The sequence below is a fragment of the Hypanus sabinus genome, chromosome 19, assembly GCF_030144855.1.
Source record: "Hypanus sabinus isolate sHypSab1 chromosome 19, sHypSab1.hap1, whole genome shotgun sequence".
Lineage (NCBI taxonomy): Eukaryota > Metazoa > Chordata > Chondrichthyes > Myliobatiformes > Dasyatidae > Hypanus > Hypanus sabinus.
In genome coordinates, this window is record NC_082724.1 from 54839848 (window position 1) to 54854461 (window position 14614).

Consider the following 14614-nt stretch of genomic DNA (forward strand, 5'->3'; position numbering starts at 1 on the left):
TTTGTGCCCCACCGCTGGTGGTAGAAACACCACTATTCACTGGCCTCCTCACTCCTGCCTCTGTGCGCCCCCCGCCAGGCCTGGTCTGGTCCGCTGTTGGGCGCACTGCCTGGTAATCTGATCGACGGACGCCACGCTCTCCCTCTTGGCTTTCCACAGCATGTCTGCCCAGACCACCACCTTCCAGAGGTCACTGAAATCTGCGTCGGCCAGCAGCAGATGTCTGTCCTCAGGCAGTTGCTCTAGGAACGCTTGCTCGAACATGAGACAGGGCTTGTGTCTGTCAGCCAGGGACAGCATCTCATTCATCAATGCTGATGGCAGTCTGTCTCCCAAACCGTCCAGGTGAAGCAGGCGGGCACCCCGCTCACACTGTGAGAGGTCAAAGGTCCCAATGAGCAGCGCTTTGAATGCTTCGTATTTGCCTTCTTCTGGGGGTGACTGTATGAAATCCGCAACCTGGGCGGCCGTCTCCTGGTCAAGGGCGCTCACCACGTGGTAGTAACGCGTGGAATCAGAGGATATCTGTCAAATCTGGAACTGGGCTTCTGCTTGGCTAAACCACACGCGTGGTCGCAGCGTCCAGAAAGTTAGCAGTTTTAGCGAAACTGCGTGAACAGATAAAGAGTCGGTCATCTTTGGTCCAAATCCCGTTTGGACCGTCGGGGTCACCAATGCAGCGATGTGCTTCACACAGCGCTGAAATAACGACACGCAGTTGGTAAGTCGTTTGGAGACTAGTTTATTCAAACTTCGCGGTGCTGGCATTTAAATCCCTAGCGACTGCCCTCTCTGGGCGGAAATGACATCAGAGGTGCATTACCAAAGTCTCCCCCCACAAGCTGGCTATTTGTGAGCCGGTTCACCTGCGCAGTAAGTGGGTCGCCACAAAACATTGATAATGGAGTTCACCCATTGTGTCTGATGCTATTCTTACCTCCCCTGCCCTTCCCAAAACAAAGTGGCAGATTGCTGCACAGAACAGTACTATACCTACTTGAATTTCCACTTGCAATGGTACCAATTACTGCAGCACCTCCAGGATTTCCTAATCCAGACAGACCAGTGCCTTAATCTGCTCTTTGCAATACTGAATTTCACAAATGATATCCAGACTATTGTGATATTATGTACAGATGAAAAAACTGCTTTTAATATATATTCATTCTGCAAATCATACAGGATTCTTACAGTAACTGGATCTAATAGAGTGCTCAGAGTACATGGTAGTTAGAAATGAGTTGGCAACTCAGTTGGGAAGAGGTATTCATTAATTTAGATTCCAAAAGCTTTCTTTTAAAATGCTTACCCATAATCTGGAAATAGTCATGCAAATGCAAAATGGAATCTTTCAGTTATGCCCAGGCCAATCCTTCACACAGCTAAGAGAGCTGGGGTGGATATGACAGCCAGTGAAAACAGAGAAATCATATGTAAAATTGGACCAAATGTTAAGCAGTCTATAGGCAAAAAAAACTCCATTGAAAAGTATATTCAAAGTCTACTTGATTACATATTTTGATATTGTTTTGCAGAAGTCACAATTTAAATAATTACAGCACTTTAATGCAGCACAGGAGACTCTTAATGATGTATACCTCTGGGCTAAATCCTTTGGTAAAGTCTTTCATCCGGCTGAGGGTAGGTCCCAATTCAACATTGTCGCAGTTCAGGAGGACACTGAGCAACGCATGCGTTGCGCATGAGTTTGGGATCAGCTTTGGGACAAGATCAAAATGCAATGAAATTAGTGGACACATGGCAAGAATAAAGTTGTTCAGCACCAGTTGTTAAAATACATTATGCTTGGCAAACTGTGTAACAGTCTTTCAAGGAACTTTAGAGGCAGCTAAAAGAAATACAACACATATGGTTTCTATGGATTTTCAAAACAAATTGGATCACTATTTCATAATCCATGGCAATGTTGAAGTACAGCACCCAAATTGACAGGGTTGGTTGAAAGGCAAAATACAAAAATGGAGGTAAATGGATAAGAAGAGGATAATGTCATAAGAACAAAAATAGACAATGAAGGCCACATGGCCCCTTATGCCTAATACTCCCCAATTTATATTAAAAAAAATCTTTCTCATCTTTGTTAAAAATGGCTCATTTTTATTTTAAGACCCTAATCCTTGATTTTCAACAATTCAGAGGACATATAAATTCTGTCAAGCTCTTTAAAAATGTTGTACTTTTAAATGACATCTTTCTTGAACTCTGAAGCTTCTAGGCTCAGTTTGCTTAATCTTGCCTCATACAAACTCACCATCCCTACAACCAACCTGACAAACTTTCACTATACTAGAAATATTAACTGTTTCTCTTTACAGAGGTACAGCCTGACCAGCTGAACATTTCCTGCATTTTCTGGTTTTACTTTAGATTTCAAGCATCTGAAGAGTATTGAAGTTAACTGCACTCCTACATCTCAAGTACATCTTCCCTTAAAGAGAGAGAACAGATCTGTACAAAATATTCAAGATAATGTCACTAGGACTTTACAAAATGGAAAAAAAATGTGCAATGCACAAAAACAAGAACAGGAGTAGGCCACCAATCTACTACAGCCTGCCCTGCTTTTTAATCTGATCATTGCTGATCTACACTGACTTCAACTCCAGTTCTAGTTTCTCCATAGCTTTCAATTCTTTGATCTTTTAACATTTATCTATCTCTGCCTTTAAATATATTGAATGATCTGGCCTCCATTGTCCTCTAGGTAGAGGATGCCAGAGGTTCACCACTTTCACAGTTTTAAATGAGTAGCTACGTCATCAACAAGAACGACAAGTCAGCTTACAGAGAGGAGGTGCAGTGGCTAACGGACTGGTGCAGAGCCAGCAACCTGTCTCTTAATGTGAACAAAACAAAAGAGATGGTTGTTGACTTCAGGAGGGCAAGGAGCGACCACTCCCCGCTGAACATCAACGGCTCCTCAGTAGAGATCGTGAACAGCACCAAATTCCTTGGTGTTCACCTGACGGAGAATCACACCTGGTCCTTCAACACCAGCTCCATAGCAAAGAAAGCCCAGCAGCATCTCTACTTTTTGCAAAGGCTGAGGAAAGTCCACCTCCCACCCCCAATCCTCATCACATTCTACAGGGATTGCATTGAGAGCATCCTGACCAACTGCATCACTGCCTGGTTCAAAAATTGCACCATCTCGGATTGCAAGACCCTGCAGCGGATAGTGAGGTCAGCTGAGAAGATCATCGGGGTCTCTCTTCCTGCCATCACGGACATTTACACTACACGCTGCATCCGCAAAGGAAACAGCATTTTGAAGGACCTCATGCACCTCTCATACAATCTCTTCTCCCTCCTGCTGTCTGGGAAAAAGCTCCGAAGCATTCGGGCTCTCACAACCAGACTATGTAACAGTTTCTTCCCTCAAGCTATCAGACTCCTCAATACCCTAAGCCTGGACTTAAACCTTGCCCTATTGTCCTGTTTATTGTAATGCCTGCACTGTTTTTGTGCACTTTATGCAGTCCAGCGTAGGTCTGTAGTCTGGTCTGTAGTCTAGTGTAGTTTTCTCTGTGTTTTTTTTCTTACGTAGTTCAGTCTAGTTTTTTGTACTGTGTCATGTAACGCCATGGTCCTGAAAAACGTTATCTCATTTTTACTATGCACTGTACCAGCAGTTATGGTCGAAATGACAATAAAAGTTGACTTGACTTGACTTGTTTGTGACTCTCCGAATAGAGAACTTGCCTCAGTATCTACCTTGTCTGCCACCATAGGATTTTATATGTTTGAATAAGGTCACACATAATTCTTATAAACTCCAAGGAATAGAAACACTAATTGGCCAGCTTCTCTTGATAGGACAACCTTCTCCAACACTTTTATCTTCCCCCTCCCCAAGTAAGGCAACCAGTACACAGCATTCCAGATGCGACTTCATCAACAGCTTGTATGAGGATAACACTGTGCTTGCTAGGTTTTAATGATTCAGACTTCATCAACAGCTTGTATGAGGATAACACTGTGCTTGCTAGGTTTTAATGATTCAGACACTAAATTCACCTGGATCTTTCAATATCAGAAAATGTATACAATATACAACCTGAAATTCTTACTCTCCATAGACATCCTCAAAACAGAAGAAAAAAAGCCAAATAAGGAATGACAGAAAAAAATAAGAACCCCAAAGCCCCCTGCTCCCCCCATGCATGAGCAGCAGCATCAACCCTCCCCACCTTTCTAGCATAAAGCATCAGCATTCCCACTACCCTCAATGTAAGCAAAAACAAAGCCCCTAAAGAAAGATCATGCATTTTTAATAGTCCATTAAAAACTCCTACATTTCAACATCCCATAGGCTCTCTTTCACTGACGAGGGAGAGGCATATCACTCCTTACCCAGTGACAGGGGAAGTAACAGTCACTATTTCAATATAACAGTCAGTTTGAAGAGTTGCTATTTTAATTTGAGATCCCCAACTCAAGCATCAGCAAATCCCTCTCACTGTCTTTGATGTTCGGGCTACTGCTACATTTCAGTATGTGACACCAGTGAGAACTCTTGTCCACAGGGCCACACAGGGCACTTGCTGTCTTTTTCCATTAAGGTAATGATTCAACTTTTGATGCCTCTTCTCTGATCTCATAATTCCCCATATTAAAGTCCACTTACCAGGTTTTCATTGAATCTCATTACAAAATCACAACATCCCAACATTCCCTTTTATCAGAGCATTGGCAGATTTGGAATCCTTATGTTTTGTTCCCTTCTCTACATCATTGATGTGAATCATAAACAACTGAGGGACAAGAAACAAGCCCAGGGTACTCTACTACCGTCACCCCTCGAGTCTGAAAAATATGCATTTATTTCAACTTCTTATCTATGTGACAACCAGTTTTCCTTTCATGCTAACACACTTCCTCCAATACCTTGGGTTCTTAATTTATGCACTAGACTTTTATGTGGTACCTTGTCTTTCGGAAATCTAAATACACTATATCTATTGGTTCTCCTCTTATCAAGGCTCCTGTCAAATTCACAAAAAGTTGAGCAAATTGTCAAAAATATTTTACCTTTCATAAAACTATATTGACTAGATGTCATTAAGTTCAGCTTTCTGAAATGATTAATTATTTCCTCTGATTATTGACCTTGCCAACAATAAATGTTAAACCACCAAGCCTACAGTTCCCTGCTTTCTACAGTACGGTAGCATAGGAGGGTGGAATAGTAGCGTAGTGGTTAGTGCAGTGCTTTATAGTGCCAGCTGTAAGATCAGGGTTCAATTCCCACCGCTATCTGTAACGAGTTTGCATGTTCTCACCGTGACCACATGGGTTTCCTCCCACGGCTGGTGTTAGTAACTTGTGGCCGAAATGGCCAGAATAATTCAGAAGAAAACCACTGGCAGAGACCTACTTGGAAAAAGTGGTCCATACCCATGCTAAAATACTTTGTAATGCTATAATAATTAATACAGTCATAAATAGAACTCTTTATGCTATGCTATCTTTTTAATCACAATTCCTCTGCCTGAACTTGTCATTCTGAAATACATTGTTTGTAAACAGGTTTAGAACTGTTTAAGTTCTTAGCTTATTCTTTCTCCAATAAGAAAATTACTTAATACAGTTCAAAAAGATTTCATGATACTTTGGCATAATTAATGTGGTCAGTTTTCAATGAATTCTGTTATTTTACAACAAGGAACTGCAAAGCCAGATCATGACATTGTTGCACAAGGCTATGATATTCACCATTTACAACTATTCTGGTAATACCATGAGACCCGAAACAGCTACTATATGAAGTACCTGACATTTTTAAGGGGCTAAGTAAGAAAAAGGAGGAGAGATGACAGAAAACTAGATTGTTTTCTTTGGAGGAAAAAAAACTGCAAATCCTACATTGCTAGCAGTTATGAAAGCGTTGAAACCATTTTGAATTTTAGTTTTAATCACGACTTCTAAAAGGGAATGTAGGAAAGTAATAATAATTGGACGGCTCTTTCAAATGCACATGCCTAATATCTTCATTGTGTTCTTTATGATTCCGAAAGATTCATTGTCCCATCAATCTAAATAGGACAGTGTGTAAGACAACTTTAGAAATGTTAGTGCTTACCTGGTGAGCAAAGAACATGTCATTAACAATCTCCTCATCGAACACTGATGTCTCATCCACTAGTGGTGTTACCTTGCGCCGTGATCGCCGCTCTTCAATCCATTTAAATAGGAAGATGAATCCATATACTGGGCTAAAAGCAAGAGGGCAGGACCAGTGTGAGATAACGTATTAACTGGCAAACACAAGGAAATCTGCAGATGCTGGAAATTCAAACAACAACACACACAAAATGCTGGTGGAACGCAGCAGGCCAGGCAGCATCTGTAGGGAGAAGCGATATCGACGGTTCGGGCCGAGACCCTTCGTCAGGACTAACTGAAGGAAAAGATAGTAAAGGAAAGTTCTTACTATCTTTCCTTTCAGTTAGTCCTGATGAAGGGTCTCGGCCCAAAACGTCGACAGTGCTTCTCCCTATAGATGCTGTCTGGCCTGCTGCGTTCCACCAGCATTTTGTGTGTGTAACATATTAACTATTGTATAGAAACCTTGATTACATAAAAGCCTACATTTAAATGACTTCTGACCAGGGAGAATAGAGGAAAATGACCACTGGACCAATATAAGTATTGGGAAGCATGTTATATTGGGTGGATTTAGGCAATGGGGTTAAAGGAAGCACTGAGAGAGCTTTGTTGCTTTAATGACCCTTTTCAGAATTTTAGTTCAATCTCAAGAGAAGGAGGATGATAAAAGGATCCAAACTAATTGCAACTAGATGGCAGAATGGAGTCAAGTGCTTCTATTGGTGGAGTCCAGAGTTTGGCTGCAAATATTCAAAGGTGAAAATGTTACCAAAATCTCAACAGAATAGGAGCTGGCAGAGATAGCAGATGGGATGAAAACTAATGGAGGGACCACAAAGGCTGGCGTGCTTCTGTAAGTCATCAGATCCTGTTGGCAAGCATTCTAGTTTATGAAGAGTGGAGGATACAGGAGAACTTAGAACATTCTTCTAATCTTCCCTAAATACAGGGGACATGCCAAAGATGGAAAATGGCAATTGTAACACACTTGTCCAGAAAGGGAAGAGGGATGTGCCAGGTAAATACAGGCCAGTCAGCTTAACATTATGGGGATACTTGTAGATACAATAATCAGAGACATTATTAACAGGCATTTGCAGGAGCTTGAAATGATAAGGAGGGAGCAAATCTGGATTTGCTGCAGAAAAATAATGTTTGAATGATTTTTTCTGTTATGCTTAACAGACAGGATTGATGAAGGGAATGCAGTAGAGGTTGTCTACAAGGACTAGTAAAGGTTTTTGATGTAGTCTCAGTTAAAAGGCTGAATGACAAAATTCAAGTCAAGTGAAGTTTATTGATAATAAACTACATGCACGTATATAATGTATTTCCTATATACTAAATATTGTAAGGTACAGACAATATTCAATATTAATGCTCTTTAGTTTGTTATTTATTTGACTTGAAAATTGCAGCCTTTGGAGCTAGAGGGCCATTAGCAAAAGGTTGTGCAATGCAAAGTTTTCAACGTTGTGGGTGACATAAAGAGAAAAGAATGATAACAGAACATATAAACTCAAATGCTGCATTAAATTTCACTCAGCCAGCCTGCTAAAGAGGTGTTAAGCAAGTCACTGGCTTAAAGAATAAGGAGACAATGTGGACTAAAGACTACAGGACCTGGATGCACATGAGCTTAAATATTTAAGGCAGAGATAGATAGGTTCTTGATTGGCCAGGGCATGAAAGGGTATGGGGTGAAAGCAGGGGAGTGGGCATGACTGGAAGAACTGGATCAGCCCATAATTGAATGGCAGAGCAGACTCAATGGGCCTAATGGCCTACTTCTGCTGCTATATCTTATGATCTTATATACAGTTGGATTTGTAAATAGAAACTGGAAGTCATAGCTAATAACACCAATAAGGTTGAAAGACTTTCTCCTTATATGTATGTCTACCAAAAAATGTGATTTGTATTATGGTCCAATTTTAACCCATATGCTACAAGTGTTTAGAGCAGCAGAAAAATTCCTAAAATTTAAAAGCATATGGTACAAATCATCTCCATTATGGAACAACATTCATTTTCTATCTGAGGGGAAATGATTCACTAACAGAACTTGGGAGGATAAAGCTATTACTACTCTTCAAGATATTACTGGGTTAAGTACTATCCTTAGCTTTCAAGAACTGGTATCTTGATATAATATTGATAAACACTCTTTTTTTCTACTTTACAGTAAGATCAGCTTGTAAAGCCTACTGGGTCACCTGGGGGTCAGATTTAAAGGACCATCCCATTTTAAGTTGGAAACAAAGTGCTCCAAGACAAACAGTGTCATATATCTATGATAAATTAAACTCCCAAAAAGATATGCCCACATCAGGAATGAAAGCCTGGGATAGGGACGTATCTGAATTGGGACAAGACTTAGACTGGGATGCGATTTGGGATAATGCTGCCGGTGCTTCTAAAAATCCAAATCATCGGTATATACACTTGAAATTTTGTCATAGAGCATATCTAACACCAAGAATTGGACATCAAATGGGACTGGTTCCTGACCCATATTGCTCATTTTGCCCCCACGGAACCATTGGCTCTTTTATACATGTTGTATGGGAATGTCCATGGGGTTTTTAGTTTTGTGGGGGAAGGTTATCAGTAATCTTACAGAACTAACGGGGTACAATTACCAATGGACCCCGCTGTACATCTTCTAAATGATGACTCCCACCTTTCCCTTACGGGAAAAAACACGCAACATCTGGCAGGCAGGCCTGACTGCAGCTAAGAAGAATGTAGTCCAGCGTTGGAAACCTCCTCATGATATTTCAAGTACTCACTGGCTTCACAGCTTTTTGGACATTTCTTACCTGGAATTACCATCAACAAGAGTAAATGATGCATGACCAAACACAATCTTAATGTGGACAAATTTGATATCTAACTTAAAAGATCTTCCATTAAAATAGGAATGTTCTGTCTGTGCATGCACTACTATTCAGTTGGTTGGTGGAGGGGAGAGGGATGGGGGGGGAGAGAGAGGGGTGGAGAGGGGGATGGGGATGAGGGTTGGGGGTGGCTGAGTTAAACAGCCAAAATGTAATCAGCAACTGGTTGTATTGTGTGTAATTTGTTGGTGTTGCAATAAAAATTAGTGATAAATAAAAAAGAAACTGGAAGTCATGAGAGACTTGATCAGCTTTCAGAAATGTACTGCCGTTGAACTGCAAAAAAGACAAAACAGCGTTATGGAGATACCCGAACTGGAATCTGAAGCTTGTGTTCTACATCCAGTAGAACATCTAGTTACCCTGACATCAGTAGTTTGAAATATATTAGAATCTGTTATTAAGGAAGCAATAATAGAGCTTTGAGAGAATAATGATAGGTTCGCACAGCTGGAATTGAACTATGAAAATGTTTGAAGATTCAGCTGGAATTTATTTGAGCCTGGCACATGGATGATAGGAAAATGGAGGACTATGTAGGAGGGAAGGGTTAGATTGATCTTAGAGTAGATTAAAAGGTCTGAACTGTAGTGTTCTATATAAGTAGCAGCAAAGGTAAGGGGGAAATAGTACTTGCATGTACTTGGAGTTTCAAATACTCTACATTTGCTGGTACGTAGGATATCACAAGGTTAGTCTGGAGTCCCAGTAGTTCTGAATGTAAGGAAAGGCTGAATAGGCTTTTATTCTTTTTCCCCCCTGGAGCACAGGAGGCTGAGGTGCATAGACAAGTGAATAGTCAGTCTTTTTCCCTACAAAGGGGTGACGGGTATATGGAATGAACTGCCAGAGAAGCTGTCGGTGGGTACTATCACATTTAAAAGGCACTTAGGTTAATATTTTTTGTCCTCTCTGCGCCATGTGGTGCATCAGGCCACAACCTTGCCATTTCTTTGGCTTTTTTTTTGTCTTGTTTTTTTACAAGGTCAAATTGCTAGCTCGATGCTAAATCCAGCATGGATGGAAAGCATACAAGGAGTCGGCCGGGTTCGAACCCGGGACCATTTGCTTCAAAGTCCAGTGTTGATACCACTACATCACCTGCCATTTAGACAGGTGCATGGATAGGAGGGCAATTTGGGCCAAATACAGCAAGCCAGACTAGCGTGGGTACTTATCTTGCATGGATGAATTGGACCAAGGAGGCAGGTTCCATACTAGGCAACTCTACAACTCTATAAAAATGGCACCCTCTTTGGAAGAACAAATGGAAAGCCTGAGATAACTGGGTACTCTTGTACACACATTAAAACCTGAAGGCCTTTATTACAAGAGGATTAGAGTACAAGAGCACAGACAATTTACTGCAATTACACAGGCCCTGGAGAGATCCAACTTGCTTTGTCATCCGTACCCAAGGAAGGAAATGCTTGTGACAGAAATGCAATGAAAGTTTACCATATTAATTCCTGAGATTGCATTTGGTCTACAAGAAGAGATTAAGCACACTGAGACTATGCTCTCATTAAAAGGTACCAACATTTTATGGGACTTAATAGGTTTAACACATGGGTGTTGCCAGGACTTAACAAAAAATTTTATTTTATTTAGTGATACAGCACCCTTCCAGCCCAATGGGCTGCACTACCCAGCAACCCACTTGTTAAACTCTAGCCTAATCACAAGACAATTTACATTGACCAATTAATCTGCCAACTGGTATGTCTTGGAAATGTGGCAAGAAACCTATGCATTAACAAGGAGGACATACAAACTCCAACGCCCTGAGCTGTAATAGCCTTGAAATAACTTCTACATTACCATGGAGCCAGGATTGTTAGCTTGAGTTTATAGGGAAAGGTTGAATAGGTTAGGACTTTTTTTCCCTACAGCATAGGAGATTTGATAGGGGTATATAGAATTATGAGTGGTATGAATAGGGTAAATGCAAGTAGACTTTTTCTACTGGGGTTGGATGACACAAGAACTTCAGGTTATGGGTTAAAGATGAAAGGTGAAATGTCGGGGGTGAACTTCTTCACTCAGAGGACGGTGAGAGTGTGGAACAAGCTGCCAACAGAAGCGGTGGATGCAGGTTCAATTTCAACATTTAAGAGAATTTTGGGTAAGTACATGGATGAGAGGGGTTGATGGGACTAGGCAGATGAATAGTTTGTACGGACTCAATGGGCCAAAGTACCTGCTTCAGTGCTGTAGTGTTCTACGACTCTATGAGTGAGATTTCTTCTGCCCAAGGTGTTTCAAACCAATCATATTCTTGGAGCAAGGGATTGTCCATTCAGGATAGATGATAAAAAGTTAATGATTCTTTGGAATTTTCTACCCAAGAGGGCTATGAAGGCTCAATCATTAAACACATATTCCAAAGAGAGATTGACAAATTTTAAGGAAATCAAGGGATATTGGGCCAGGGCATGAAAATAACGTTTAGGTAAAAGACCACCCATAGCCTTAGCAAATGGCAGTGAGGTGTGAAGATTTTAAAAAAAGATTCAGCTTGGTTAAGTCTCACCTTCCTGATGAACAGCCTATTATCACTCTGTCCAAACGCATGCATTGGCTTGGGGAACTTAAGAAAAAGTTACTTTTTGAAATCAGCCAATCACATTACTTCTATGAAGAACAAGAAAGATGAAAGCAGAATGAAGGTCTCAAAAATAAAATACCAGAAAACTTACCCCTGAACTTTACAATGTAGGTCATAGATCTCCTCCACTTGAACACCTTTAACACCTGAGGACAAAGTTAAACCTAATTAGCTTGGATATAAAATTACCCAAGAATTACACAGTAGTTATTTTAATATGTGTCCAAAAAAAGTCTCCAAAATCATTAATGTTCTTGTAACATAGTGAGGTGCATTGTAACATGAAAAATACTTACCAAAATCCTCTACCAGCAGGGTGAAGAGCCCTGAAATGGAGATGAAAAATATTGGTATCAAACAAAATTGTGATGATATCAGTAATAATCACGACTTAAACAATTTTGATTCAATATATACACGTATCCATGCAGCAGGTTTTCAGTAAAACTGAGAAAATGTTTGTGGTCTTCCCATAAGAACTGTGAGAAAATCCAACATTGTAAACCCAGGTTCAATTCTTTCAAACATGGTTTGAGTCTGAAGAATATTCTGGACTAAGTAACACAAGGTTAAGCTATTAATCCTAACAGATATATCTGTGATACTACCAATAGTGGGAGCAATATGTAATTCAGCAGGGGAGATTTGATAGAGGAATACAAAATTATGAGGGGCATAGATAGGCTAAATGCAAGAAGGCTTTTTTCATTCAGTCTGAGTGAGATTAGAACTGGGGTCATGGGTTAAGAGTGAAAGGTACAATATTCAAGAGTATGGTGAGATAGTAGAATGAGCTGCCAGCGGAAGTGGTAGATATAAGTTTGCTTTCAACATTTAAGAGAAATTTGGATAGGCACGTTAATGGGAGGGCATGGAGGTCTATGGTCCAGGTGCAATCGTTGGGACAAGGTAGAATAATAGTTTGGTGCAGACTACTGGGGCTGAAGGACCTACTTCTGTGCTGCAGTGCTCTATGACTCTATAATAAATGCTGACATAGTTAATAAACCAGACAAAAATGTTGTTTACAATAATAGTTCACAATATTGTATACTTCAAGATACTCTATCCAACATGTTTTTGTTGGCTTTTTGAAGATACAAGCCAATTACTTCCTTGACTCAGCTATTTCTCCACAGTTCTGCAAATTCCACAATCAAAGCCTCTTTGTGAGCCACTACCTCACAACTCCCACAACTGAGTGCAATTTGTATGGAGTTTACATGCACTCCCTGTGACTACGTTGTGTCTCTACATTAGTTCACTGGGCACTGTAAATTGCTCCTAGATCCTTGATGAGTGATAGATACAATCTGGGGAGTGTGAGGAGAGTAAGACATGATCAGTGTAAAATGGATGCTTGATAAATGACACTAATTCAGTAGACCAACTGGCCTCTTTCTGAGCTGTTGAACTCTCTGACTTGTGAACTGAAATACAGAACAATACAGCACAGGAACATTCTTTCTGGCACACAATGTTATGCTGAAACAACTTAAACTCGTGATTAAAATTTATAACTAATGTCTTTTGCCTACGTAATATTCATATCCTGTACATCCAAGTGCCTATATAAGAGCCTTTGAAAAGTCCTTTGTATTTTCCTCCATCACCAACTCTGGCTGCAGATTTCAGGCACCCACCACTCTCTGTGTAAAACAAATCAGCACATCTCTTTTGAACTTACCCTCTCTCACCTTGAATGCATGTATTAGGCATTTCAACTTTAGAAAAAATATTCTGGCTTCCAACACTATTTATGCCTCTTGTAATCTTAAACTTTTATCAGGTCTCCCCTCAGCCTTCACCATTCCAAAGAAAACTAAAGTTTGTCTAGCACATACCCTCTAATTCAGGCGGCATCCTGGTAAACCTCTTGTACGCCCTCTGCAAAGCTTACACATTCTTCCTATAATCAGGTGATCGGAATTGAGTAGAAAATTGTGGAAAATCAGAGTTTTATAAAGCTGCAAACATATTTTCTGACTCTTGAACTCAAAGCCTCAATTAATAAAGGCAAGCAGGACATATGCCATTTTTACCAACCTATCAACTTGTATAGCCACTATCAGAGAGCCATGGAGCTGGACCCCAATGTTCCTCTGTACATCAATGCTGTTAAGGGTTCTGCCATTAACTGTGTAATGTCCTTTTACATTTGATCTTCCAAAGAGCAAGCCCTAACACTTGACCGGACAAGATTCTACTTGCCATTTCTCTAAACAAACCTGTAACTGATCTATATTCCACTGCATCCTTCGACACCACCACCAATCCTGGTAACTTCTGTGAACTTACGACTCACCCATCCACATTTTCAGTCAGGTTATTTAAATATGTCACAAATTACTACTTAACGACCCTGGAACATTTAGAAGATACATTCTGTAAGTCATACCACTGCATGATATACTTTGTTCACAGTCAACACCTTACTAACTTTTATTTGATGCCCTGATGAATAATGTCAGGCACACTTCAAAAATGTGGCTTTCTGAAACAAAAGGCATAAGCTAAAGAAACTCTCATTACTGTAAAGAAGAAAACTGAAATATTAAAATGCTTCATTAGCAATGAAGTGAACTGCAATAGCCAAAATGTTTATTGCACAGTTCATCTAGCAACTAAATGTCCTTACCTGAGAAATTACTTAGGGTTACCCATAGCCCTCTATTTTTCTGAGCTCCATGTACCTGTCCAGGAGTCTCTTATCCATCTCCACCACCATCACCGGCAGCCCATTCCACACACTCACCACTCTCTGCGTAAAAAACTTACCCCTGACATCTCCTCTGTACCTACTTCCAAGCACCTTAAAACTGTGCCCTCTTATGCTCACCATTTCAGCCCTGGGAAAAAGCCTCTGACTATCCACACTATCAATGCTCTCATCATCTTATATACCTCTATTAGGTCACCTCTCAATGTTGATTAAGTGATAACTGTAGTGTAGGCCTCTGTTAGTCTCGAGAGTCTT

General features: G+C 40.5%; 1 protein-coding gene across 5 annotated transcripts in view; it reads right to left on the reverse strand.

The window, feature by feature from the left end:
* Positions 1–14614, reverse strand: part of bap1 (BRCA1 associated protein-1 (ubiquitin carboxy-terminal hydrolase)) — a 99121-nt gene that overhangs the window by 64383 nt on the left and 20124 nt on the right. For all 5 annotated transcript variants that reach the window (XM_059944435.1, XM_059944433.1, XM_059944434.1 and 2 more), the window contains exons 2-5: positions 11934–11963; positions 11729–11783; positions 6104–6236; positions 1599–1718 (exon numbers count right to left, since the gene is read on the reverse strand). In XM_059944435.1, coding sequence (XP_059800418.1) covers positions 1599–1718; positions 6104–6236; positions 11729–11783; positions 11934–11963 — 338 coding nt within the window. The remainder of the gene's footprint in view (positions 1–1598; positions 1719–6103; positions 6237–11728; positions 11784–11933; positions 11964–14614) is intronic.